Source organism: Choloepus didactylus, chromosome 18 (genome assembly GCF_015220235.1).
Source record: "Choloepus didactylus isolate mChoDid1 chromosome 18, mChoDid1.pri, whole genome shotgun sequence".
In the NCBI taxonomy this organism is placed as follows: domain Eukaryota; kingdom Metazoa; phylum Chordata; class Mammalia; order Pilosa; family Megalonychidae; genus Choloepus; species Choloepus didactylus.
Genome location: NC_051324.1, coordinates 60,720,902 through 60,746,430, shown reverse-complemented (window position 1 = coordinate 60,746,430; position 25,529 = coordinate 60,720,902). Strand labels below are relative to the sequence as shown.

Here is a 25,529-nt window from a genome sequence, read left to right as displayed (position 1 = left end):
ATTCCTAACTTCTCTTGTTTTTCAAATAAATCTGTTTACTTCACTACAATTATACTATCTTTAAAGAATCTGGAAAGAGAATTAGATAACCCCAGAGAAGACACAGTTGGAGACTATAAGAAGTGTAAGAAATTGGGTCACTAGCAGAATAGACAAGCAGATCTCAAAGTTGCATTCTGTGTACCCTAGAGCAGACATAGCTCATCCTACACCTGAGATCTAGTATAGACACATCTACCCAAATTCCCTTCTCCAGTTGAGAAAGAAGTGAAAAGAGCTGAGACATAGGAGGGCACTTTTTGCCTCTTATAGCTAATTGCATTAAAAATCTTTAAAATCATTTCTAGTTCTGAAAGTCTATATTATTCCACAGAAATCACCTCTACAACATGTACATGGGCCATAATACCCTCCTTATAAGCAGTGAGGGCCATATCCTGATCCAGATGCAAACATAAGGACATATTCCTTACCCATCTGTGCCAGTTTAGATGTATTGTGTCCCCCAAAACGCCATGTTCTTTGATGCAATCTTGTGTGGGCAGACATATTAGTGTTGATTAGATTGTAATTCTTTGAGTGTTTCCAGGGAGATGTGACCCACCCAGCTGTAGATGATAACTCTGACTGATAATTTCCACAGAGGCATGGCCCTGCCCCCACCCAGCTGTAGATGATAACTCTGATTAGATAATTTCCAGGGAGGCATGGCCCTGCCCCTTCAGCATGGGCCTTGATTAGTTTACTAGAGCACTATATAAGCTCAAACAGAAGGAGTGAGCTTGCTACAGCCACGAGGGACACTTTGAAGAATGCACAGAGCTGAGAGAGGAGCTGCAGCTTACAGAGACATTTTGGAGACGGCCTTTGAAAGCAGTCTTTCGCTCCTGAGAAGCTAAGAGAGGACAAACACCCCAAGAGCAACTAAGAGTGACATTTTTGAGGAGCTGCAGCCTAGAGAGGAACGTCCTGGGAGAAAGCCATTTTGAAACCAGAACTTTGGAGCAGACGCCAGCCTGGTGCCTTCCCAGCTAACAGAGATTTTCCAGACACCATTGGCCATCCTCCAGTGAAGAAGGAACCTGATTGTTGATGACTTACCTTGGACACTTCATTTGCCTTAAGACTGTAACTTTGTAGCCAATCCATTGCTGGTGTTTTGCATTCCCGCAGCATTAGTAAACCAAAACACCATCTTAAACTGCCCACGAATGAGGACTGAGAACCAACAGGGCAGAACCAGAGCCAGATAGGAAACTGGTCCTGATCATCAGCTCGCTAAATAAACATGGAGAAGTCAATCCACAGGGTGAGGTCCAGAGTGCCTGGCAGAGACAGGCCAGAGAAGAGAAGGCAAAGGTGGAAGGAAGGGAATTCTGCAGGTCACAGGCAGACAATGAGACTGGTAGGAGAGAGCACAGCTGTGAGAAATAAGAAGGACAGAAAGCAGGATTAATCAGAGAAAGAGAGGGGAGTGGGGAAATCAATAGAAAAAAAGAGTTTAAGCAAGAAGAGAATTCAATCAAGAAGAATTCCTGCCCAAGTGCCAGCAAAAAGATGACTTCCACTGAGGTAGCCATTTGTATCTAAGGAAGCCATGAAAGACTTGAGGCTTCCCATTTTGATGCAAAAGCCTCTCAGATTATGGAAATTATCAGTGTGACTGCTGTGAGATTGGAAAAGCCTACAAAAAGTTAAGAAGGAAAATATTTTTCTATTAAAGAATACTAATATGCCTCTACCCACAGAAAAGCTAGTGGTATTTTTTTTTTTTCATTTGTTTGGGGGTTTTGTTTTTTGTTTTGTTGTTTCTTCAGGAACAATTTCAACCTGAGCCTAACTTTTTCATCAATTTAAATGTTGTAGCATAGTGGTAAGAGCATAGGTTGGTAATTTGGGCAGAGAATAAAAATATATATGCAAGGCCCCCCTGAGGAGCTGGGGGGAAAATGTGGAAATGTTGGACATCCCCACCTGGGTTATTGCTGATACTCTCACAAACATTGAGGACTGACAAATTGGTGTGTGCCGAGCCCTCCACCTTGGGGCTTGCATTATGAAGCTTGTTGCTGCAGGGGAGAGGCTAAAGCCTACTTGTGGTTATGCCTAAGGGTCTCCCCCCAGGTGCCTCTTTGTTGCTCAGAGGTGGCGGCGCGCGCGCTCTCTCTCTCGTCTTCTCTCTCTCTCTCTCTCTCTCTCTCTCTCTCTCTCTCTCTCTCTCTCTCTCTCTCTCGCTAAGCCAACTCAGCAGGTGAATTCACTGCACTCCCTCCTACAAGGAACCTGACTCCCAGGGCTGTAATCTTCCTGACAATGCAGGATATGACTCCCAGGGATGAGCCTGTACCTGGCATCGTGGAATTGAGAACATCTTCTTGACCAAAAGGGGAAGCGAAATGAAACAAAACAAAGTCTTTCAGCTGGCTGAGAGATTTCAAACGGAGCCGAGAGGTCACTCTGGAAGACATTCTTATGCACTATATAGATATCCCTTTTTAGGTTCTGGTGTATTGGAATAGCTAGAAGTAAATATCCGAAACCATCAAACTGCAACCCAGTAACCATGATTCTTGAAAACAACCGTATAATTATGTAGCTTACATGGGGTGACAGTGTGATTGTGAAAACCTTGTGGATCACATTCCCTTTTGTGCCAGTTTGAATGTATTATGTCCCTCAAAATGCCATTATCTTTGATGTAATCTTGTGTTGGCAGACTTATCAGTGCTGATTAGATTGGAATCCTTTGAGTGTTTCTGTGGAGATGTGCCCCACCCAACTGTGGGTGATCACTTTGACTGGATAATTTCCATGAAGGTAGTACCCCATCCATTAAGAGTGGGTCCAAATTAATTCACTGGAACCATATAAATGAGCTGACAAACAGAAGGAACTCAGTGCAGCTGAGAGTGACATTTTGAAGAGGAGCTACAGCCAAGAGGGACACTTTGAAGAATGCACAGAAGCTGAGAGAGTAGCTGCAGATGAGAGACAGTTTGAAGACAGCTGTTGAAAGCAGACTTTTGCTCCGGAGAAGCTAAGAGAGGACAAACACCCCAAGAGCAACTGAGAGTGACATTTTTGAGGAATTGCAGCCTACAGAGGCACGTCCTGGGAGAGGGCCAGTTTGAAACCAGAACTTGGAGCAGATAGCAGCCACGTGCCTTCCCAGCTAACAGAGGTTTTCTGGACACCACTGGCCATCCTCCAGTGAAGGTACCGGATTGTTGATGCCTTACCTTGGACACTGTATGGCCTTAAGACTGTAACTGTGTAACCAAATAAACCCCTTTATAAAAGTCAATCCATTTCTGGTGTTTTGCATCCCGGCAGCATTAGCAAACTAGAACACCTTTATCCAGTGTGTGGATGGATAAGTAGAAAAATGGGGACATAAACTAAATGAAAAATAGGATGGGATGGGGGGGTGATTTGGGTGTTCCTTTTCTATTTTTTATTCTTATTTTTATTCTTTCTGATGTAAGGAAAATGTTCAAAAATTGATTAGCGTGATGAATGCACAACTGTGAACAGGTGATTGTACAATATGGATGACTGTGTGGTATCTGAATATCTCTCAATATAACTGAATTTAAAAAAAAAAAAAAAAAAAAAAAGAGCATAGGCTAGAAGCCAGATCTTCCTGAATTTGAATCCTGGCAGTTCACATAGACCCTCTGTGCCTCCATTTCCTCATCTGTGAAATGGAGGGTTTCAATCTATAAAGCACTTAAAACAGGGCCTGACCCACACTGATCACTGTGGAAGTATTAGGTACTACTATCTAGAATATAAGCTCCACAAGAGTTGGGATTTTGTCTGTTTTGGTCACTGTGGAAGCCCAGGTGCCTGGTAAACAAGTAACTGTTGAATTAAGAAATGTTTTGGATAATATAAACTTCATGCCAGTAACATAGAAGCCCAAAGGGATGGCACTACCTACTTCTTATTACTGACACCTAAATTTGCATATTTTAGTCTCTTAAGTTTAGAATTCATAAAGGGGTTTTATATACCTTATCACATGTGATTCTGTGAAGCTGATATTACCTCTATCTCACGGACAAACTAAGGGTTAGAAGACTTAAGTGATTCTCCCAAAGACACAAAGTCTGAGGCAACATAGGAATTCTGGAAGTTAACTCTACTTTTTTTCACTCTAAAGCCCATCCAGAAAGCTAGGAAGACACCATATTAAACAATTCAACTCTCCTTACCTGCAAATACAGAAGTTTAAGGTCACCAAAAACTTCTCCCATTTGCTTCAAAATAATTGATGGGAAGAGAGGCATTAGATGAGACAACACTGAGCAATGGCTGATAACTGCCAAAGCTGGATAGTAAGTATACAGGGATTGATTATAAGCTTTCCACTTTCGTACGTTTGAAATTTTTCAAAATAAAAAATTCAAAAAAAAAAACTATATGTAACTATGGCTATTCCCTATCCCTCCCACCTAATCATTCATCTCTCATTCAACCTCCAAAATATCTCATCTCATTTCAATTCATTCCCAAGGCCACCAATTCAACTCCTCACTTGGACTACAACCACCACTAAAGTCCTTGTTTCCAGGCTCTCTCCTCACTGCCAATCCATCATACTCATCTTCAGTCTGATATTTAAGATCCTCCAAAACCCAGCCCCGACCTATTGGCAGCCTCACCTTCCACTCTGTTGCTTTATATATCCCAGGATGCAGGTGATTTGGGCATGCAGTTTCCTGACAGCTGCCACATTTCCAAACCCATTGCCTAGCCTTTGTTCAAGCTCCCCTTCCCTCCAAAATGTCCTCTTCTTTTCATGGCTTCCCATCTTCATGGTATAATTTAAATGTCACCTCTTCAGTTGAAGCATTCCCTGATATCCCCAAGGGGGCAGTATCACTCCCTCCACTTAAACCTTAAGCAACCTACCTGAACTCCTTTTTACAGCACATATCAAATTTCTACAGTTCTTTTATATTTTGGTGCCCCTATTATCCCTACTAGATGATTAGTTCCTTGTCACTAGGAACAACGCCCTATTCATCTTTGCAACCCTCAGAATAGAGCTTCTCAAAGAATGTGCCATGGCACACTGATATACCATGAATGAAATAAAGATGTCCTAGACAGTGACCTTCTCGGTCCTCTAAGCAGCCACAAAGGGTCTGTAGCAGCAAAAGCCCCCAACAAGTCAAGCCTGGAGCAGTCTCAAACAGCCTTCTCCTTCAGCCAGGTGAATGCTATGACAATAAGTAGAGAAGCACTAAGAGGACCCAATAGAGGGTAAGGCACACAGCGGATGACCAATAAATATCTGCAGAATTGAATCTTGGAATAATCCACCTGTTCCCTTTCAACCACTATCCCCAAGTTCACTTACCTTCCAGACCAGACCCTATTATGAGCATTTTCACTGAACATGTAACTGCTATCTTTTGAATTACCACGTTTATTAGTTGGTCACACTTGCCTTACCATCCAAAGCCCAAGCAATAGTTCATTGCATAAAATAGCAAAGAATATGAGCAAACAATTCACCACAAAGAAATTCAAATAGGAAAATTCAACATTATAGAAGAAATGCAACTGACATTTTATATTATTAAATTAGCAAAAACTTTTAAGAAAACAATGCATTTCTGTCCAGTTTATAGTGAAACAGGTACAACCATATATCTCTATTAGAAGAACAAACTTCTATCTTTAGAAATGCACTATCCTTGAAAAACAATATGATAATAAATACCCAAAGCCATAAAAACATTCATATCCTTTAACACAATAATGTCACACAAAAATTTATCCTAGAGATACAATCATTCAGAAAAAAAAAATAATAATATCCACAATTATGTGGATTAAAATTCGAACTGAATTCACTGATATGGATCAAAGTGTTAACTGAAAACCAGCCAACAGAATCAATACCTAACATAGAAAGATTTAGGCAAATTATGAAAGCATGACTTAATGAAAAATTTTGCAAGCTTTCAAAATGTAAACATGTAAATTAAAATTGTGAAAGCTAAAACATGGAAATGTTTTACAATGTAATAAGTAGGAAAATTCAAACTATAATGCATCATGATTAAAATTAGTAAAAAACACATATATTTTGAAATGGAAAGCCAGAAAAAGAACATCAACTGTTTTAGGATAGTAATCCTAACTTTAACAACTTATTTAATATTAATTCTTAATTTTTTTCAAAATTTAAGAACAAAAGTTTCACCATAGCCAGGAAACAAAAGGGCTCCAGGACATAAATTTGATGTAGTCTCAAGACGAGATCCACCCCTCCCTTCTACTGCTCACTGTGACCTTGACTGAGAACTCTCATGTTCTCTTTAGTTACAAAGACTTAAAACTATCTCAGACCCCAGCTTTCCAGGAACCAACAAACTACCTTAATTGGTCTTCTGATCATCCCCATGAATCCTGTGGGGGTTATATCATGCAAAACAAGCATACACCCAAGAAACAAAGAACCTCAAATAACCATCTATTACTTTAATAATCAGCAAGTAGCCAGGACCAAGTTTATTTGTAAATGCTAAAGATATACAGTATTGTCACATTAAGGTCTATGGGATTCTCAAGGCCAACTTGCTCATTCAATAGTAGCCTGAATTGCAGTTAAAAGGCAGTATGGACTAATGCACAAATCAAAAACTAGGGGAGTAAAGAGACCTGAGTACAGTTGAAAGTGGGAAAAAAAAGTAATTGTTTTTATCTAGAAGGACAGAAAGCTAAAAACTCAGCTTAAAACAGATAGCTAAAAAGTAGCTAGCAATGTTGTAAATTTTACATAGCCAAAGTCCAAAAGGCAGGATGGCAAGTCATTTTATTAAGAGCTGAAGCTTTCTGGAGCTAGAGATGTCTAATAAAAGACTAGTGTTGAAAATACACCAAAAAATAATTTTAGCACTGAGGCCCCACAAGCATAATATTAAAACAGTCTTCCAATTCTTATATTTTCTGTAGTATTACCATTTTCTAAGTTTAATAATGAAAGACCAGGATACAATAATGGGCCAATCAGTTCTATAAAATAATAAATACTCTAAACTAAACTGTCTTTAATTACAAAAGCATTTCATTAAAATATAATTCTGAAGAACTATTAGTACATGAATTCTAAAGACCTGATAGTGTATTGATGCAAGTAGCACAATCATTAGGAAAAAAGTTCAACCTTTTGTTTCTATTAAAACGTTCTCCATATTTATAATCTCAAAAGTGTTGACATATAAAAATCACTAATGACCATACATACAGAGCGGATAACAGGAAAAACAAACAATTCAATACTTAACCAAGTTCATCAGAGCATGGGGTGATCACTGCTTAAGAATGTTGACACAAAACTGAAGGACCTCTCAAGTTCCAATCATATGCAGACAGGTTAGACCCTACACAGTTACTCATTCTGAACCAAAGTGGAAGATTAACCCACCTTTACTTCTCTTTAAATAAATTCATGGGACAAAGCAGCATGCAGAACCTCTTCAGGGTCTGCTCATCGTCCAGTCTGTCCCAGAAGTAGCCAATGCAGTTAGGACCCACATTTTCAGGTGACCACTGGTTCACTACTGCCCTACATCACCCCACCGTGTCCACCTCAAACTTCTTTCTGACCAAATGCTCTTGTCTAGATTAAGTCTTTCTTGTCTCTTTCTTGGATATTGCAAAATTCTTGTTTTCTAAATAAGGTTCTCCTAAACATTACTCACCTGCAGTTCACTGCACTGGGTATTACCCAAATAGCCCATCAGAGCTCTCTATAATTTCTGAAAGAGAGAAAAGGAAGCTTTTAACTACATAGTAGAAAACACCACTCACTCATGTATCTGTTCTGAGGCATTTGTATCCAATATTCACAGCATATGGTCTTTTGGTCCATAGCATTTTAATAAAATGTAGCATAACCAGCACTGGATCAAGAGTCCAGAGACAAGAGTCCAGAGATAAGAGTTTGGTTTAATGTTGCTACTACTTAGTTGTGTGACCTTGGGCATGTCACTTAACTTTTCCAGGCCTAAATTTCCTCATCCGGAAAATAAGAGTTAGGCTAGATAGAGACAGTAGACATACTGCAACTCCAAGAGTGCAGGCTTTCCAGACAGAACACTATCTACACTACTTAGTAGCCTTGTGGTGCTAGATTAGTTTATACTTAAACTTAAATTTCCTCCTTTGCAAAAAGGAAGTAACAACTATCTTGGGAGTTGATATGAGAATTAAAGATGATAAAGAGTTATGAAAAGCCTAGAGTAAATACACTACACAGCTTATCATAAAATTTAACAGATGATAACATTACCACCATGACCTCCCAGCCCAAAGATTACATGAAGTGAAGTCACAAATATTTTCTTAAAAGATCAACAAATCAAAACTTTACCAACCTGATAATGGAATTAACTGTTAGTGTTTCCCAAACAAATCAATTACAGTTATCTTAAACTGACAGTAGTTTAAGATTAGCAATATTATTAACATCACAGGAAATAACAGCAAAATAAGAGGCTGCACATCATTTAAGCTCTAGTTCAATGTACATGCCTTCCCAAACCTCCCACTCTCTACTTTCACTACTGCCAGTACATCAGACTTCTAAAAACTAACGGATAACCCAACTGTTGACTGTGGTCACCGCTGGGGAGCAGGACAGGGATGGAGGAAGAAACACAGAGGGCTTGTTGTTTGCTTTTTGTTTGTTTTTTCTTTTTTACTTTATACACTTACGTACGGCTCAAATTGTTTACCATAAGCATGCATCAGTTTTGAATAAAAATAAACAGATTCTTAAAAACTACATTAATTACATATATTGCCTACTGACAGGAAGCTCGCCACACAGGAATATTTTCACAACAAGGAGAATTTCTACAGAGGAAAGTATTCAGATGTGCCAAGAACACCTAAAATATGGCACAGAAATTACAAAAATCACAAATATTCACACTTCAGAATGGTTGTGTCAAAAAACATTCCATGCATTATATAAAGAAGTTGATGATGAATCAGGTTCTTTTCTGTTCAAAAGCTGGATGAATATATATACTCTGACTTAATCAGAAAATTTCCTGCTCGTATTTGGAGAAACTGACCCAGTATAACTGAAAGGAGTAAAACATGAATGAATGTTTGAATGTTTAGCATTATGTTGAAAAACTTTCAACTTACTTTAGAAAATTTACAATTCAAAAAAATTATTACATATATAAAAAAAATTCTTCACGTTACATCTATAACATTCTTTTAAAATGAGGAATGTTAATGCTATTAAATTCAATATTACTCAAAGGTATCACCCTAACCTGACTAGAGGTGATAGAACACTGTTTTATGCTACTTCTAGCTAGTGCTACAGAAGTAATCTGATTACACCCATCAATTTAAATGAATTGCAAACTGGTACAGCTACACTCTCCACACATATCATACTTCTCTTCTAGAAAATATTTCAAATCACTTAGAAACCAATACATTTGCATGTACATTTATTTAAAAGTTATTATTAAAATAATCATTAACAATTTTCTTATAACTTTTTAAGTAGTGCTACTGTCAAAAAACTTGGCTCAAAACTTCCTATATATTTGAAACAACAGGCAAAGTATATTATTTCTTGTGCTGGGCCTGGATTTGGATCTTAAATGTAGTCCAACAGACAGCTGTTAACTAATGTGCATTCAATATTAATGCCAAGCCTATATTTTAAGAGTACAAAAATGCATTTATAAGATCTGGTGTACTTACTTGTACATCTCTGTGAAATATTCTTAGCCATTCATGAAAATGCTGTTTATTTTTACATTAGACAAGACCCTTTGCAAACAGGAATGCTTTCTCCTGTTGTTTTGGCATCTCTCCCTCCCCTCTCCAGTGAACAGTCTATAAATGTTGACAGACATTTTTAAACACTGTAGATTGACTACTAATGGTATTAGAAAATGAAACTACTTGCTACAGAATTACAAAAATCAAGTTTACCAACTGACAGAAATGTACTGACTCCCCAAAACTACAGCCTCACCTAAAAATAGTGTCCCTAGCTTGGTGGCCAAAAGGACAGACTAAAAAAGTTGTGTCTTTATTCATTTTAAAGACACAGACTTCTACTTAGCCACAACCTTTCAAATTACAGAAGACTCTGTGTAACAAGGTGTTTGGTAGCCAACTACTAACCTCACTTTAAAGTGAATTCTAACGTTGCACCTGGTCTACATGTGTGAAAATTGTGGAAAATGTCTGGCATGCTTCAGACCAAACAACACTGGCCACACGACATTACCTACTTCTAAACATTCCACTTGAGACTACAAATGAACATTCCCATAACCAAAAAACAGATCAGAAGTTCCTGACCACAAAATAATCTGTAAATTTAAGACAAAAGGTTCAAATTGGGAGGCCTAAGGCATGAACATGCCTCCACCTACAAACAAGAAAAAAAATTTTAATTAAAAAATCTATATTGGCCTTGCCAAAAATAAAAATAGAAATTATATTGAATACACACTGGCACTGGTGAGTTTCAAACACAAGCAAATGTGATGTGTACACTTACAAAAGTATCTTGGTTATGTCCACCTTCCTCATCCAAGTTGTGTGTGTGTGTGTGTGTGTGTGTGTGTGTGTGTGTGTGTGTGGTTTTTTTTAAAGCAAAATGTCAAACTGAAAGCCTAAATCAAAAATAAATAAATAGAGCACAGCTTATTCTTCCTAAACAGATCGTGTGATAGATAAGAAAATTCTGACAGGATTTCAAAATCCAGAGCCTGCCCAGATGTGTTGCAGAAAAAAGAAACCTGCAATAACCAATCAATCCACCAAAATAACTTACACTTTTCTAAATAAACCATAGTAAAATATTTTGTAAATTAGAAGACTGTTTGTGAAAAACGTAAAATCAGCCAATTTTTCTCAGTCTCCCAGCACAAAATACTAACTATTCACTAATACTATATCAATAATGTCCTTCAAATCTAAAACACTACAAGTGAGTTTAAATAAAAGCAACACGCTGAATTCCTCAAAGTATTTACACACACGTGTGACCAGAAAATAATGACGAGTCATATCCCTAATAAGCTAAACAGTCCTCAACAGTATCATTTTTTATTTAAAAATTATTATGAAGGAGACAAGTACTATTCCATTTGTCAGAAAATAAAAGCAAGAGTGACTGACTTTCCTGAAATAATTCTTTCCAGTGGAAAGGGTGTACTTTAAAACAGTCCCGCAAACTGTGGATACACAAAATCCATACTCACAATCATTAACACTCAATGTGAAGTTATGGACACCAAAACACAGATTAAAAAAATTCAATTAAAGTCACACTAGGACATTTATAAAGGCAAATTACAATTACCCTATCGAAGATACTTATCAAGGATGGCTGCAAACAACAGTTGCTCTGCATAAGCTCCACTAGGTTTGAGTATGTTGGAGACACTGAAAAGTTTGGCACCCATTAGGCACATTTTTCCCTTCCAAATTTAACTCTGCCCAAACACTCATTTGACTGAGTGATATGTTTGGAAAATAAAGATGGCCCCATCAAATTATCTATAGTTTCAGTCTTACTCACAGAAGTTGATTAAAATAAAGAAAGAAAAAAAGTAAATCATTTTTAATTGCAGTCTCACCTTACACATCTCACCAGTACTGTAGTTCATTAGTGATCAATTGCTTCATCCAATTCCTGAGGCAAATAAAAAAGTAAAATGTGTCTATACAACACCAGAAACAGACATTATCAGTAGCAAACATTTTATCAGCCTGAAACGAAATGGCATCTAAATTTCAAATGGAAAAAGTTACCAGAATGGTACAGTGTGCAGCTTTGCAAATGAATCTGTTTCTTTTACTTTAAAAACATTTCCTTTCAGTGAGATTAAATAGATCATAAAATGTTCTTAAGATCAAAAACATGAAGAAAAAAAAAATCATCTCCTTCAGCACTGACTGACTTTACTTTCAAAACAAGAGAGAGGGACAGAGAAGAAAAGGAAAACCATTAACATGAATTTAAGTGAGGGCAAAATTAAGAACAAATTGGCCAGGACACACACCACCACCAACCCCCTTCCAGGAATCCACTGTCTCTGGGGTTTTACTTATTAGATTAAAGACTTGCCTGAAAAGTGTAATTTGTGAGGAGTAAGGAATGAAAATTTTGAGTTAGGAACAAAACCTGAGGATTCCAATCCAAGAAGAACATGAAGACCCTGGCTTTAGAATCCTTTAGGATCCTCAGCAAAAGTTCAAATAATTTGGGGAAGGGGTGAGGGAGAGGAATCAAAGTTCCCTGGATAGGTCTGCAGTCTCTTACTTAAAGGAATCTCCTGGAAGGGCTAATCTGTTTTTATTTTTGTTGTTGTGCCTGTGGGCCATCGAGAATTTCCGAGGAGGGGGCGGGGAAAGGAGGGAAAGAAAGTGAATCTCAAGCAAACAGCCCTCAGCGGAGGAGGGAGGGGGCGCGCCCCTGACCCACTTTTCGCTACGCCCACCCTCTGGCCCCCGCCCCACCCCGGAGGAAGTCCGAGCCCAGACGGGGGGAATCCAGCGGGGCGTGGGAGGCCCGCACGCTCCCCACCCCCAGCCCGGACCCGGACGAGGGGAGCGTGCTAGGAGGCTCGACTCCCCACTCCCCGAGTGGCCCGAGCCGGGAAAACCTCCCGCGGGCTCCCCGCCCGGGTCTGCAAGACTCCCTCCTCGCCCCGGGCCGAGGGCGCCGCGGCCCCCAGCGGAGGGGAAGGGGACCGAGGAGGGGAAGAAGCTGTAAACAGCCCCAGCGTCCGGGCCTCGCCTCGAAGAGCCCCGCTTCCCAGGCCCCGCTGCGGGCCGCCCCGGCCCCCGGCCCGCCCCGGAGCCGCCCTTCCCTGGGTCAGGGAGAACCGGAGGGGGCTCAGGTCCCCCCTGGGAGGGCTCTAGCAGCTTGCGGAGCGGTCCCAGCAGCAGAGGAGGGGGAAGTCAGGACTTACCTGTCATTACTTTCTACGCCATCTTGGATCCACTTGTCAACGTCCCCACAAAGCATTATGGGTAAGAAAGAGCCTTTAAAGTGACTACCCCCCCCCCCCGCCCAGTCCCCGACTCCCGCCTCCCGTCGCCGGCGCCGCCCCCTCGGGCCGCACCTCCCGCGCCCGAAAGTTGCCCCGGGTGTCGGGCGGGACCCTGCCCCCGCAGCCCGGCCCCCTCCTCTCCTACGCGCTGCTTGCGTTTAAAATTCACCCTCATTTTTTAAATGTGGCTTTGCATTTTCCTGTTTTTCCCTGCCTGGCTTCCCTTCCCCCCACGACTGTTCCTTTTGCCCCGCCGTCCTCCTGCCCTGCTGGCAAACGCCCAACGTCTGCGTTTAATCAGCCCGAGGTTTCCCTGCAGCTGGCAGCGAAGAGCTACTCATTGATTTATTTATGCGCATTTATGTGGATGTTATTACACTATATACTCGGTGCACGGCGGCGGGCTCCTGCCGCCAGGCTTCTCCGCTCCTGGGCACCGGAGGTCAGCGACCCCCGAGGACTTCAGGGCCGGGCGGTCGGTATTGGGAGCTCCGGCCCCTGCAGACCTGCGGGTTCTTTGACTCCCTCAACCCTGAGGCAGAAAAGTGCCTCCGTCCTGGCAAGCCGCTCCAGGGCCTTCGGCTTCGGGAACTGGGCGCGCACCCAGCGTCAGAGCACGTTTAAAAATGCAAGGGAAAAAAAAAAGTAATATGCTAAATGCATCGCCCCCCACCCCCACTTATTCTCCCTCCTGCAGTCTCCTCCCTTCCGCCAGTAACGTGATCAGCGACCCTCTAGGGGTACCCCTCCCCTAGGAATGTGACTTAGGGCTCAGCCGGTTCCACCCTTATACAGTCCGGAGTTCGGACTGTGACTTCGCGAGGCAGGTAATTCAGGGGCTCAGGCTGCGGGCCTAGGCACGGCGCAGAGGCGCACCAGGGCTCAGGGCAGGTCCTGGGCCGGGAGACCGTGCTCCCGCAGGGGTCCACCTGCCCCGCCCAGGTGGGGCTGCGAACTCAGGTGGCGGGGCGAGGGAGGACTGCAGACGCCGCCTCCCACCCCAGGGGTGTGGAGGCGCCGAGTCCCCCAGCTGCGACTGTGTGAGGTGGAAGGTAGAGGGCGCCGAGACGCCGGCCGGGCACCCCAAGACCCCGCAGTCCACCCTCCGCAACCAAGCCATCTGCTCCGCCGGCAGACCCTTTGCAGGGGAGCCGAGCTCTCTCCTGGCTACTCCCTGCCCGCTGTTGGATGCGTCCTGCCGGAGGAGCCCTCACCCCTGGCCGGGCGCAGTCTCCCCTCTGCCCCGCGGAGCCCGGGCGTCAGTCCCCTCTCGCCTCCGGGCTCTGCTTTGCAGACTTTGGCGGTAGGTTCTGGTTGCTTTCTTTTTAAACCAAGTTTTTATAAGGAGGTGTCAGAGAAGAAAAAAAAAAAAAAAAAAAAGCAATGCGAAATAACCCTCCAGGCATCAATGCTTGCGAAACTATTCGCTATGAAATGCTGTTGAATGGCTCTGAAATTAGAAGACTGCACAGGCAGAGGCTTTAAAACCGCGTTTCGATGCCTGGTAAGGGCCTGGGGCCTGGGTCTACCGAAGGGTTTTACGCTCCTGGGGACACACGAAGAGAAGCCTCTCTAAAGGAACCTGGGAAGTTGCAGCCACGAGCCCTGCCCCCGGGCTGCTGAAAGCTCCACCAGGCTATTGTCCCGCCTGGGGAGAAGAGTGAGGTGTGGACTCATTAGGGATTGGCCTGGGGTCACCCGAGCGGGAGGGAGCGAGGCAGTGAGTCATTCCCCGCCGGTCGGGAACGCGAGAACCGGCGAGCCAGCCCGGGAGGGACCTCCCCTGAGTCACCCGCTCCAGTGAGCTCCGAAAGAGTTGGGAAACCCGAGCCTGGAGCCAGGTTCTCCGACGTCCCTGCTGCGGCAGCCTCACGGGGCCATGGGGCAGTGCTCCTCCGCAGACCCTCTACCGCCTGCTGGAAAATGGAAAGCCTGTCACGTCTAAAGAAGGTTCCAAAGCCTCCTCTTCCGTTTAGTCTCCTTTTCCAGTTCTAGGTCCGCACTTAGCCACTTAGTATGCACTGATTTAATGCTTGCTTCGTGTTCACATGGAGATTTAAACTTTAAATAAGCTGAGGGCAAGGACTGTGCCTTCCAGACATGTTTATTTGGTAGCCCTTTTTTTTTTTTTTTGGCCTCTACAGACCTTGACCCAGAGAAGTGCTCAATTTATGTGATTGCCTGACTTCGTCACCGACTTCAGGGTGCATCTTGGTCCATCCTTGTCCAAGACACCACCTGTCTCTTGAGCCAGGATAGCTTCCTAACTCTTCTGTCAGCCTATACTCTGCCCCCTACAGTCCATTCTCCAGCTGCCAACTCGGTGACTTTTCTGAAATGTAAATCAAATCACCTGACTCTGCTTAAACCCCACCAAAAGCTTTCCCATCACACTTGGAAATAACACCCAAATTTCCAACCATGGCCAAAGGTCCTATGGGAAGTGACCACTGCCTGGTTCTTTAACCTCATCTCTGCCACTATCCATGGAAAATGTCCTCCTTCGCTGTGGGGACATCCCACAGGCCACCCCTGCCTTCTTTCTGCCTCCAAGCTTCTTTCCAGCCAGACCCTTCTTCCCCGAGCTCTTCTGAAAATCCTCACTTTTCATCTTTCAGCCCAAAGGACACCCATGAAGAGGCTTTTCATGAGCCCGTTAATCAGAGTAGCCTCACTGGCTATTCAATTCCCTTACCCTGTTTTAGAAACTTAACTTGTGTATCTGTTTAATTTCTTATTATCTGCCCCACCCCTTTTAGATCCAAGCTCCTTAAGGGCATAGGCCTTGTCTGGCTTGTAATCCTCCATGCCTAGCCAAGGCCTGGCATATCTGTAGATGCTCAGTCAATAACTGTCAGATGAATGACCACACTTTTATCAAGGGGTAAGGGGAGTGGAAGGGAACGCTTAAGCATGCATTGTGCTACCCAGGGCCCTGCCCCTCATCTTGCCAAGCGGCCGGGACAACCCTCTGACCATGTCTAGGGGCAGGCAGAGAGGAACAGAGTTGGGAAACAACAGGCCCCTTGCTCACCCATTAAATGACACTTCATTCTGATTCTGATTCTGAGGTGACAAACACATACCTTCAAATAATTCCCCAATCACTCCCACTTTCCTCCCTCATTTTCTTCTCCGCCTCACTGGCCATACCTTCTCAGCATTGACCTGATTGAAGAACCCTAGAGCCCAGTCCTGGGTTTCTCTTCTTCAACTACACCCCTTCCCCTCATCATCTCTTTCATCTCAAGCATTTAAATACCACTTTTGTCCCGAGGAGGTTCTCCAAGACCTCTAGCTCCAGTCCAGGGCTCTCTTCCAACCTCCACACTCCCACAGCAGCTTCTTGGCATCTCCTCTTGAATTGCCCGGTCTCAAACTCAGCATATCCAGAAAAGAATTACTGATCTCCCCACTCCACAACTATGCTCCACCACAGTCTTCCCTGGCTCAGAGATTGGCCGCTCCATCTTTAAAATTGCTCAGCCCACAATCACTGGAGTCCCCTTTGACTCCAGTCTTTCTCTCAAATGCCACCGCCAATCCATCTGCAGATCCTGTTCTGCCTTCAAAGTGTATCCAGAATCTGACTGCTGCTTACCACTTCCATCATTGCCACCTGGTCCAAACTACTATTTTCTCCCTCCCTTTGCCCCCATCCAATCTATTCTCAACCCTGCTGCCACACTGTTCCTTATAAAATGCAAATCAGATCACATCACTCCTCAATGCACAACCCTCTGGTTTCTACCCATCTCATTCAGAGGAGAAACTAGAGTCTTACACAAGCTGCCTCCCCAATGTCTCTCTTCCATTTGCTCCAATTCAGCCATACTGGTCTCCTTTTCAAAGAGGCCTCGTAACTGTTTCCTCTTTCAGTAACACTCTCTCCCCAAATATCTACATGGCTCACTCTTTCATGTCCCTCAAGCCTTTGCTCACTCCAGTGAGACCTTCTCTTGCTGTTCTATTTAAAATTACAGTATTTCTTGACACACACACACACACACACTACCTAATTCTTTCCCTACTTTAATTTTCTAGCATTTAACACCTTCTAACATAAGTAAGTTATTTATATATTCATTTTATTGTCTTTCCCCATATGACAGTGTTGCCTTGCTAATTACCATGGACACATATTTGTTGGCAGGAATTGCATTTTTTAGCTGTCCCGTTGCATCTACATGGAACCATGTGACTAGTTTTTTTCCAGTGGACTTGGAGGAAAATGTGACTCTGAAGCACATGAAAATCTGCCTGACTAAAAACACCTACATTGAATGGTAAGGTGAGCAGACAAAAGACGTTTATTATGTTAATCCACTGAGAACTTGTGGTTTATTTGTTATAGCGTCTGGTGCCTTAATTACTATAACCCACTAGAATGTAAGCTCAATGAAGGCAAGGATTTATGTATGATTTGTTCACTCATGTATTTACCCTCAGTGCCAAGAACAGACCTTACCACATAGTAGGCACTTAATATTTATTGAGTGAATAAATGGTTGAATTCCCTTTTCCATGACAAACCTTGAAAATAAGTGAGTGGCTAACAAGAAAAGGACAACAGAAAAGGATTATTTTTTTTTATTTTTTTACTTTTCAGTTTCTGTGAAAGAAGCAGAAACTGTGGTATTCTACAGAATGATTGAGTACAGGGCTTTGATGAAAATAAAGAGAGTTCCTTACCTTAAGTTTTATTTTTCTCTTCTTTCATCATTTTCTTCTTTCCTTCCTCCCACTTCACCTCTTCCATCACTTTTCTCCCTGGTTCTCCTTCACTCTCCCCTTCTCCTTTTCCTTCTCCCCTTTACTTCATTGACTTTCTTCTCTTCTTCTCCCCCACTTAATCTAATAGGGTTCACTGCCTACTAATTTGATCTCCAAGTCATTTAAAACATAGTAGGAATAAAACATGGGTTAGAAAAATAAAGAAGTATTAAACCGTTGGGATCTTATATCCCACTTCTACTTTTAGACCCACCTCATTTTTACCTGAGGTGTAGAAAAGAAGCAATGGTGGAACAGATCATTCAGACCAATCTCCCACTGAGGACAGCTGAGACAGTGCACAGTATATAAAACATCTGTGTGAAAGCATTAGACGGTAAACGAGTGAAAAGCTACTAGAAGACAAAGCAGGGAGGCCATCCTGGCATTTGGAGTCCTTTTACCCAGGAGGCACTTGCTTTTGTCCACTCCTTACCTACAGAGTAAGGACTGACAGGCATTTTCTGTAAAGAGCCAGATAGTAAATATTTTAGGCTTCCAGGGCTACAAACAGTCTCTGTTGCATATTCTTGTTTGTTTGCGGTTGTCCAGCTTTTTCCTTTACAACCCTTTAAAAATGCAAAAACCATCCTTAGCATGAGAGCCCAACAAAAACAAGTGGTTAGCAGAAGTTGGCCCATGGGCTATAGTTTGCTAACCCTTGATCTAGAGGGATAGTTATTGGATTGCAGTGGTATGTTAAGGGAGGCAGTAAGATGGTTGGCCCAGACAGCAAGGAATATTTTATCACTGATGTTTGGAATTGCTATTGCATAATAAAAAGTAGGCCAGCTTTTACTCATTTTTATTATTGTTTGTAAATTCTCTGCAGACATATGCCCTTTATTGCCTGCCCCCAAGGTGACCACTCTCAACTCCCCACTGCCCTACATAAGTTTCCATAAGCCACTAGAATAAGAGTGAACCAGAAGTTTCAGGTCATCACAGAGATTTTTCAAATCCTCTCAATTTCTAAAATTGGATTTAAATGACTGCTTTCAGTTCCCCAGGGGCCTAACAGAAGTAAACAAATCATCTCTAGAAGAAGATAATATCATCAAAGGTCTCTAGTTATTTCTACACAAAAATTACAATAGCAGGCACATGAGAAAGTAAAACAACATGCAGGAAACCAGTAGAAACAATAGACAGCAGAAACTGATACCACAAAGGCCTGAGATACTGGAATTATCAGAAACACACTTTAAAATGACTGGAAAGTTTCAAAGACGTAAAAGACAAGACTGATAATTTCAGCAAAGAAGAAAAATACAATGAAGAAACAAATGGAAATTCAAGAACTAAAAAAAAATGATTAAAAATTAAGAATTAAATTATAGGGTATATTTAACAGCAATTTAAACCAAACTAGAGAGAAAAATTGGTGAGTAGTAAGCTATGGAAAAAGAAAATAGCCAAAATAAAGTATACAGAGATAAAAGGATGAAAATACAACAGAGAGGGTAAGAAGCATAAAGGGTACTGTGAGAAGGTTTAACATATATTGCAATTGGAGCCCCAGAGTAGAGGAGAAAATGGAGCAGAAGCTAAATTCAAAGAGATTATAACTAAGAACTTTTAAAAACTGGCAAAAGACATCAAAAAATCCCTATGAAGGTCAATTAAAAAAAACCTAATCTATGTCCACACAGCAAACTGTTGGGGGTGGGGGGAACGAGATAGAGATCTTAAAGCAACCAGGGTGCCCTCAAAGACATGACAGCTAGATTGACAGCCAACTTCTCTACTGAGACAGTAGACATCAGAAGACAATTGAATATTTTTAATGTTCAAAAATTCAGCCAACCTGGGGTTCTCAATTCACCAAAAGTATGCTTCAAGAATGAAGTTAAAAAATAACATTTTAAGACACATGAAACTAAGAAAATTTGTCACAAAAAATTCACATTAAAGGAAATACAAAGGATGTTCTTCCAGGCACATAGAAAATGATCCTAAATGGAAAGAATGAAGAAAAACAAAAAATGATAAATATATGGGTAAATACAAAGTTATATTGGTTAAAAAGAACCTGATAATTACTTGTAGTATAAAAAATAGGTCAAGAATTAAACTCTATGACAATAGGGTAGATAAGTTGGAGAGATGATGATTAGTAGGGTTAAGTTTTCCAAGGTTATTACATTATTCAGAAATAAGGTAAAAGTACCAATTAATATTAATATTGATAAGGCCAGGGATGCATGTTGTAATATCCAGGGTATTCACTGAGAAAATTATAAAAGAATGAATAATGTTCAAGCTAATAGAGAGGAGAAACTGAATAAAAGGAAGAAAATAATAAAAGTCCAAAAGAAGACCAGAAAAATGAGTAAAAAGATTATAAATTAGGTGGGACTTAAATCCAATTGCATAATTATATTGGTAATTACATTAAATGTGTTAATAAATTAACTAATTGCTTTAATTATAAGATAAAACTAACCATACTTTTGTTATCAAGAAATATACCTAAAACATAAGGATACATGAAAGTCAAAAGTAATTGTATAGAAAAAGACAAACATGCAAAAAAATGACCAAAAGAAAGCCTGATAGATAGATAGATAGATAGATAGATAGATAGATAGATAGATAGATAGATATAGATGCACACACACACACATATTAATAGCAAAGTAGACTTTAGAGCAAAAAACATTACTAGCAATAAAAAGGGACACTTCATAATGAAAATATGTTCAATTCACCAAGAACATATAACAATTTTAAATTTGTATATGAATGGTACATGTAGCATGAAAATGTGTAAAGTAAAAAAGTGACAGAATTACAAGGAGACAAATCTACAAGTATAGTGGAAGATATATGTAACAGTTACTGTTAGAACAAACAGGTGAAAAGCCAGTAAGAAATAGATTTGAACAACTGGATAAGCAAACTTTACCTAATGGACAAATATATAGGATACTGCACCCGACAACTACAGATTACACATTTTTTTTTAAGTGTACATGGAATGTTTATAAAAATGTTAGGCAATACAGCAAGTCTCAACAAATTTCAAATGATCTAAATCATACAGAGTATATTCTCAGACAATGATGCAATTAAACTAGAAATTAAGAATAAAAAAGGTAAGTAAAAAATGTCTGTGTGTTTAAAAACTTGGAAATTACTTCTGAGTAACTTACAGATTTAAAAAAAATCACAGGATTAGAAAATAATTTGAACTGAAAATTGATTAAAAAAAAAACACTACACGCCAAAATTGACATGCTGCTTGTGCTGGTTTGAATATATTATGTCCCCCAGAAAAAGCCATATTCTTTGATGCAATCTTGTGGGGCAGACATAATAGTGGGGATTAAGTTGGAACGTTTGGATTAGGTTGTTTGCATGGAGATGCGCTCCACCCAACTGTAGATGATAACCGATGGGATATTTCCATGGAGGCGTGGCCCCATCCATTCAGGGTGGGCCTTGATCAGTGGAGCCATATAAATGAGCTGACTCAAAGAGAAGGAACTCAGTGCAGCTGTGAGTGACGTTTTGAAGAGGAGCAAGCTTGCTAGAGAGGAATGTCCTGGGAGAAAGCCGTTTTGAAACCAGAACTTTGGAGCAGACGCCAGCCACGTGCCTTCCCAGCTAACAGAAGTTTTCCGGACACCATTGGCCATCCTCCAGTGAAGGTACCTGATTACTGATGTGTTACCTTTGACACTTTATGGCCTTAAGACTGTAACTGTGTAGCCAAATAAACCCCCTTTTTATAAAAGCCAATCCATCTCTGGTGTTTTGCATTCAGCAGCATTAGCAAACTAGAACACCGCTAAAGCCATGTTGTGAAAGGTTATATTTTATTAAATGCATGTGTTAGAAAATAAGCAAATATTCCCAAGAAATTAGGAAAAGAACAGTGAATTAAGCACAAAGAAAGGAGTAAGAAATGGAAACAAACATTCAAAAGTTCAATCTTTGAAAACACTGGTAACACTAATTTTAAAAAGTACAAATAATCATGGTCAAAAACAACAAAAAAGGGAACATTTCTACAGATTTTTCAGTCATTAAGAACATAATGATTGATATTATGAACAAGTCTGTGCTAGTAAATCTGAAAATTTAATGAAAGTGAGCAAATTCCTTGAAAACACAATTTACCAAATGGGCACAGGAAGAGTTAGAAAACCTGAATAATCTTTTATCTATTTTTTTAATAAGTCTATATTTTAAAATCTTCCCATAAAGGAAACTCCAGGCCCAAACAGCTTCATAAGTGAAGTATATTTAAAGAAAGAATAATGCCAGTCTCAGGCCAGCTCTTTCAGAGAATGCAAAAAGAGAATAATCCCTTACTCAGTCTATGAGGCCAGCCCTAACCTAACAAGGACATTACAAAAAAAGGAAAATAACAGGGAAAATTATCGCTCATAAAATTAGATGCAAAACTCAAAGATCAGTGAACTGAATTCAGCAATATATAGAAGAATCACAATCAAGGTGGGCTTGTTCTAGAATTGACAGGTTGTTAGTATAGCCCAACTCGCATGTAGACCTGACTCCCTGGGGTGTAAATCTCCCTGGCAATGCAGTATATGACTCCCAGGGATGAATCTGGACCCGGCATCATGGGATTGAGAACATCTTGTTGACCAAAAGGGGGATGCAAAATGAAACAAAGTAAAGCTTCAGTGGCTGAGAGATTTCAAATGGAGTTGAGAGGTCACTCTGGTGGGCTTTCTTACGCACTATATAGATAATGCTTTTTAGGTTTTAATGTATTGGAATAGCTAGAAGTAAATACCTGAAACTATCAAACGCCAACCCAGTAGCCTTGACTCTTGAAGACGATTGTATAACAATGTAGCTTTCAAAGGGTGACAGTGTGATTGTGAAAACCTTGTGGCTCACACTCCCTTTATCCATTGTATGGATGGATGAGTAGAAAAATGGGGACAAAAACTAAATGAAAAATAGGGTGGGATGGGGGGATGATTTGGGTGTTCTTTTTTACTTTTATTTTTTATTCTGATTCTTTCTCGTGTAAGGAAAATGTTCAAAAATAGATTGGGGTGATGAATACACAACTATATGATGGTACTGTGAACAGTTGATCGTATACCATGGATGATTGGTATGTGAATATGTCTCAATAAAACTGAATTTAATTTAAAAAATCAGTCAGTATAAAAAAATCAGTATGATCATATAATGGAATAAAAAAGGAATCATTTGATCATCTTAATAGACGCAGAAAAATCATTGAAAAACATTCAACATCCATTGTTGTTTTTTAAAAATATGTGTTAGCAAACTAGAAATAGAAAGGAATTTTCTTAATTTGACAAAGGGTATCTATAAAAACCTACAACCAACTTCATACTATGTAGTGAAATTTTGAAAGCTCTCCCTTTGAGATCAGCAACAGGATAAATACACCTGCTTTGACCATTTCTTATCAGCATTGCAATGAAGGTCCAAGCCAGCTCAGTATTACATGATAAAAAGTAACGGTTTAAATTTTTAAAAGGAAGAAATATTGGTTTACAAGATGATATGATTGTGTGTATAGAAAATTTCAAATAACTACAGATATTTAATTAGAATTAATGAGTTTAGTAAGGTTGCGAATATCCATTTAAAAACTATTTCTATATAATAGTATATACTATATAAAACAACGGAATAAGAACTGTTTAAAAAGATGCCTTTCAACGGTGTTAAATTTTAAATACATGGGAATAGATCTAATGAAACTTGTGCCAGACCACTATGCAAAATTATAAAGATTAGTGAGAGAAATAAAGAAAACTCTAAATAAATGGAGAGTACACCATGTGTGGTAGACTGGAAAATATGCCACCTAGTTGTCCTTTCAAGAAAGAACTTTCTGCTCAGCCATACAGCACATGGTCAGCTGGCAGCCTCCAGCCTTCAGGGTCTTCCCCAACTGCAGAGAATTGCCTTGCCTAAGCTTACACTTGTCCCAGAGAAGCATACAACCAGTAAGTGAGAAAGGGGGAACCTAAAGCCTAGCCAGATACTGAGGTTGGCAAGGCTTTGTGGGTGGGCATTGTAGTTTGACTTCTTCCTCTGCCTGACACTGCTTCCTCCCTTTCCTTTCACAGGTGTTGGTTCCTAAAGAACATCTTTCACCTCAAACTCCTTCTGCTTCTAGAGAACCCAACCTGTGACAGTTAATGCCAGAGTGGTTGAGTGGTTTGAGAAAGCAGGTGATAAGGTTTGGAACTGGATCACCAGGCTGTCTATGAGGACCCCATCATCAGTGGTGGGTAGATCTCAGACAGCCTTTGACACAAGATGGTGGTTCAATTGTTCAAACATTTACTGTTGGTTAAGGAGGAGGTGTCCTGGGGGAAGGGAGTGCACTAGTAGAGGCAATATATCAGACATTTGAGACTTTGGGAGGAAATAATAGATACAAGGATAGCAAGATTGGATGGCTATTGATAAGCACCTTTGATGCTCTAGGGGAAGATAATGAACAGCTGAGGGTAATTGAAAGTCAGGCAGGCCTCTTTGGTTGCATACAATGAAGCACTTCTCCCCTACTGTTGCAGGAACTTTAAAGGTTGAACACCCAACAAAAGTGGGTCTCTTATGCCCTGGGTGGGTTAAGGCCCTGGATGAGTAAAGATGAGACCCAACATATAGAATAAGGACATCTGGACAATGGCTCTGAGGATTTTGACTCCCCAGGCTCCTGTGAATCTTCTGAGCTTGCAGAAATGGTCCATCATCCCCCAGTCCCTAGTAAGAGCTAGCACTCCCCTGTGATGGAAGACAAAGGAGAAGCCTCTCCAAGCATGTAGGTGTCTCTGCAGTCTTGGCCTAGGCCTACAATTAGGTTAAGTCACAGTATATCCCAGCCAGGGACATGCTAGGCCTGGGGAGGAAATGGACTATTTCCCCAAAGATATTGCAAGACCTAGCCAGTATGCATTGACAGGAGCCAAGGACTAGATTCTGAGGGTGCTTGATCAAGGGAGCCAGAGCATAAAATTGGGTAAGAAAGAGTCTTACTGACTTGCGAGTGCTCTCCTGATACAGAGAATTTAAGATCGTGGCTAGGACTCCAGGGGCAGACATGCTCTTACAAGCACAGAGAAAGTGATGGCCCATGCTGAACAAAGTTGAAATGTCAGAATTGCTATGATAGAATGTGGAGTAAAGAATTAAAAGTTTTAGGGTAGTGGGCACACTGAACAGCCAGAAGACCCACCAGATGATTGGCTCAGAAGACACACCATTTACCAAGACATAAGGAATGTGCTGCTGGCTCTCCTATGTAGACCAACAATAGGGCAGGCTGCCACAGGACTTGGCTCCCTGATAGCAATAGAGATGAAAGGATCCTGAAATAATACAGGCCAGATGTTGGTGCTTAAGGGGGCCCGGTAATTAGAGCAGGGTCAGAGAGGCAGCTAAAGGAGCCTAACCCCCAGAGAACTATGGAGATCGTTGTTGAACCACTTGTCTTCAGGAACAAAACAGGTGAGTGGGCGACAAGTACCATACAGCTTATACCAGTGGAAGAAATCAATGAGGTTGACTGGGAAACAGAGGAGGGCCATCACAATAAAAGTTATGTTCTTTTGCCCTGTTTCTGGGCCTAATCCATTGACTAAAGAGGTGGCCAGGTCCTTGGGAAGAGTCTCACAACTCCATGGCAAGTATACATGGTAATGACTCTCCAGCCCTTCC

The 25,529-nt window shown here is 41.1% G+C and overlaps 2 protein-coding genes across 2 annotated transcripts in view; one reads left to right on the top strand and one right to left on the bottom strand.

Moving 5' to 3' along the window:
* The window catches only part of HELZ (helicase with zinc finger), a 219,813-nt gene extending 206,754 nt beyond the window's left edge, over window positions 1-13,059 (bottom strand). Inside the window, exons 1-3 of the mRNA XM_037810306.1 lie at window positions 12,987-13,059; window positions 11,649-11,704; window positions 7,722-7,778 (exon numbers count right to left, since the gene is read on the bottom strand). The gene's annotated coding sequence lies outside the window, so the exon portion shown is untranslated. The remainder of the gene's footprint in view (window positions 1-7,721; window positions 7,779-11,648; window positions 11,705-12,986) is intronic.
* Window positions 1-24,790, top strand: part of LOC119514807 (translation initiation factor IF-2-like) — a 33,166-nt gene extending 8,376 nt beyond the window's left edge. Inside the window, exons 2-4 of the mRNA XM_037810528.1 lie at window positions 12,539-13,047; window positions 17,221-17,353; window positions 23,933-24,790. Coding sequence (XP_037666456.1) covers window positions 12,539-13,047; window positions 17,221-17,353; window positions 23,933-24,005 — 715 coding nt within the window. The 3' untranslated portion in view covers window positions 24,006-24,790. The remainder of the gene's footprint in view (window positions 1-12,538; window positions 13,048-17,220; window positions 17,354-23,932) is intronic.
* The last annotated feature ends 739 nt before the right edge of the window (window positions 24,791-25,529 follow it).